The sequence below is a fragment of the Oryzias melastigma genome, linkage group LG16 (assembly GCF_002922805.2).
Source record: "Oryzias melastigma strain HK-1 linkage group LG16, ASM292280v2, whole genome shotgun sequence".
Classification (NCBI taxonomy): Eukaryota; Metazoa; Chordata; class Actinopteri; order Beloniformes; family Adrianichthyidae; genus Oryzias; species Oryzias melastigma.
The window spans coordinates 3700606-3703131 of NC_050527.1; the positions used below are offsets into that span (position 1 = coordinate 3700606).

The following is a 2526-nucleotide window of genomic DNA, read 5'->3' on the forward strand; positions in this document are numbered from 1 at the left end:
CATTGTCTTTTCTACATAATTAAAAATAAAGTTCAATTTGTGAATTCAACGTGTACTTGCTATTTTATCATTTATTAAGTATGCAGTTCGCACATTTGTGACCATGACTAAATAAAGAATTGTGCTTGGATGAATGGATATACTCCAGTGCTCCAGTAGGTGGCAGTAGAGGGCTGTAAAACGGGATTAAACGCGATGTGTGAAAAAGCAGAGAAAGAACATGGGCGCCTTTGTTTTTTGATTAGCATCGCAGTTTAATTAGTTTTAGAACGGTTTAAATATATATTTAAATAACTCTGACTTTAATAAAAGTGCAGCACGACTGCTTAGAAGTAAGTGGTTAGCTCAACTCGTGATTTGGCTAATTCCATGTAGGCTAACTGGAAACTGATACTACTAGCCGTGTGGATTAAGCTAACCGGTGAAGTGGGGGGCTGCGGATGATGTAAACCACATATAGTTAAAAATTATATTAACTTTTGCTAGATATAACTCCGCTTTGGACTCTTAAGTTTGATCAGGTAAGCCCACCAACGCCATAGAGAGGAGCATGCACTCCTTTTGCTAGTTAGCATAGCATGCTACTGTGCGCTACTAGCTAGCAACTTCAGTGTTGTCTCATTCATTGGTGGAGCGTTACCAGTAGCATATAAAAAGTGCAAATGCAATGGTTTAGTCCTGCAATGCAATATGTAAGCATTTAGGAGAACACGTACAACACTTTAACTAATCGATTTAGTCACTGACCATTTTTTAATACATCAGTAAACACTAACAGATGTTTGCAAGTCACACAACCCATAGGAATAAGTAAATGTACTACAAGTATACTTAGTTCATACTAAAAGTGACACAGTATATAAAGTTATTGTTTATATACTAGCTTTTTATTTTAACCGTATGTTCTAATTTAGCCTGAATAAGTATTCAGTTAGTATACTTCATATGATACATGCAGTACCTACAATACTTAGAGAAACTACAGATGTAGTGCTTTAAAAAAAAAAAAAACTGACAATACCACACTTTATTATTGCTTTGAAACAGGGAGAGGATGGAAGCTCCTCCAGTCACTGTTATGCCCGTCACCGGCGGTGCCATCAACATGATGGAATATCTGTTACAAGGTAAGACGATTTAGATGTAGACTGTTTAACCAGAGATACATGCTTGAGATATCTACAAATAATCTAGATGAAACTGTATTTCTCAGGATTGGATAAAGAATACATATTAGAAGTTCAATTAAATTAAATGTGGATTTTATTTGCTAGATTATTTGGAAAGACTTGTTTTTCCTGCATTCTTTTTCTAAAATAAATAAAATAAATGTCTACCTAATTAATTTCAGCTAATTATTTCATGTCGTACCATTAAAGAGCAAATTGTAATATAAAAAGTGTGGGAAGGTTTATCAAATGTACTTGTTTCCTTCTCAGGTATTATCAAGCATGCATGTTTTTACTTCTCAGTGTTTCCTTTAATGTACTGGACACATTTGTATTCATAAAAATATAGTTGTTGCATAAAGTTTTATATTAAAAAAAATCTTAAAGTCAAGAAAGCTTTGGTTTATTTTATTTTATTTTTTAACTATTTTAGTTTTTAAAAAAGTTCTAAAAACCAACGTTCAACATTTGAATTTAAAGGCTATGTTTTTAATATTAATATTTAGTAATCACAACTGAAAATAACTATTATAGGAGTATAAACATTTTTTTTTAAACTAAAGTCAAAAATATGCTATCTGGGTCATTTATGACATTACATTTTTTAACTTTTTTAGGCAGTGTTTTAGATCAGGCTCTGGAGAGCCTCCTGCATCGCCTGCGTGGTCTCTGCGACAACATGGAGCCAGAGACTTTCACAGACCACGAGCTGGTTTACCTTTTGAAAGGCCAGCAAGGAAACCCCTTCATTCTACGTGCCAGACGCTCGCTCTCCCACCCAAACGCTCCGTGGCACCTGCGGTATCTAGGCCAACCTGAAGTGGGAGACAAGAGCCGCCATGCTCTGGTCCGGAACTGCGTCGATGTGGCCGCCTCTCAAAGCCTTCCGGATTTCCTCAACGAGATGGGCTTCCGCATGGACCACGAGTTTGTGGCCAGCGGTCACATATTTCGCAAAGGAGCGATGAAAGTTGTGGTCAGCAAAGTCTCACGCATCCTAGTACCAGGAAACACGGAAAATACAGAGCGAATGTCGCTGTCGTATTTAGTTGAACTGAGCATTTTGGCTCCGGCCGGACAGGACACCGTGTCAGAAGACATGCGCAGCTTTGCTGAGCAGCTCAAACCTCTGATTCATCTGGAGAAGATCGACCCAAGCAAGCAGAGACATTAACCTTTTGTGTTTTCATTTCCAATTCAATGATGTTTTTAATACAGATTTACTTTGCTTAAACTGTTGTAGTTGTGGTCAATCAAAGTATTTTTTTTCATGGGAATCTTTGGTTCTTATTGTAAAAAGGTGCAACATTTATATACATTTTATTTTTACTGCTTCAAAATGATCAATTTCCTTTCC

The 2526-nt window shown here is 36.5% G+C and overlaps 1 protein-coding gene across 4 annotated transcripts in view; it reads left to right on the top strand.

Annotated features, from left to right (window-relative positions):
* med18 (mediator of RNA polymerase II transcription, subunit 18 homolog (yeast)) overlaps positions 1–2417 on the top strand; it is a 3593-nt gene extending 1176 nt beyond the window's left edge. For 2 of the 4 annotated variants that reach the window (XM_024266888.2, XM_024266890.2), the window contains exons 2-3: positions 1048–1127; positions 1787–2417. In XM_024266888.2, the coding sequence (XP_024122656.1) occupies positions 1055–1127; positions 1787–2343 (630 nt within the window). In that variant the 5' untranslated portion in view covers positions 1048–1054 and the 3' untranslated portion in view covers positions 2344–2417. Of the gene's footprint in view, positions 1–180; positions 522–1047; positions 1128–1786 lie in introns of those variants that run through there. The other 2 variants (XM_024266889.2, XM_024266887.2) reach the window with 2 other exon arrangements.
* The last annotated feature ends 109 nt before the right edge of the window (positions 2418–2526 follow it).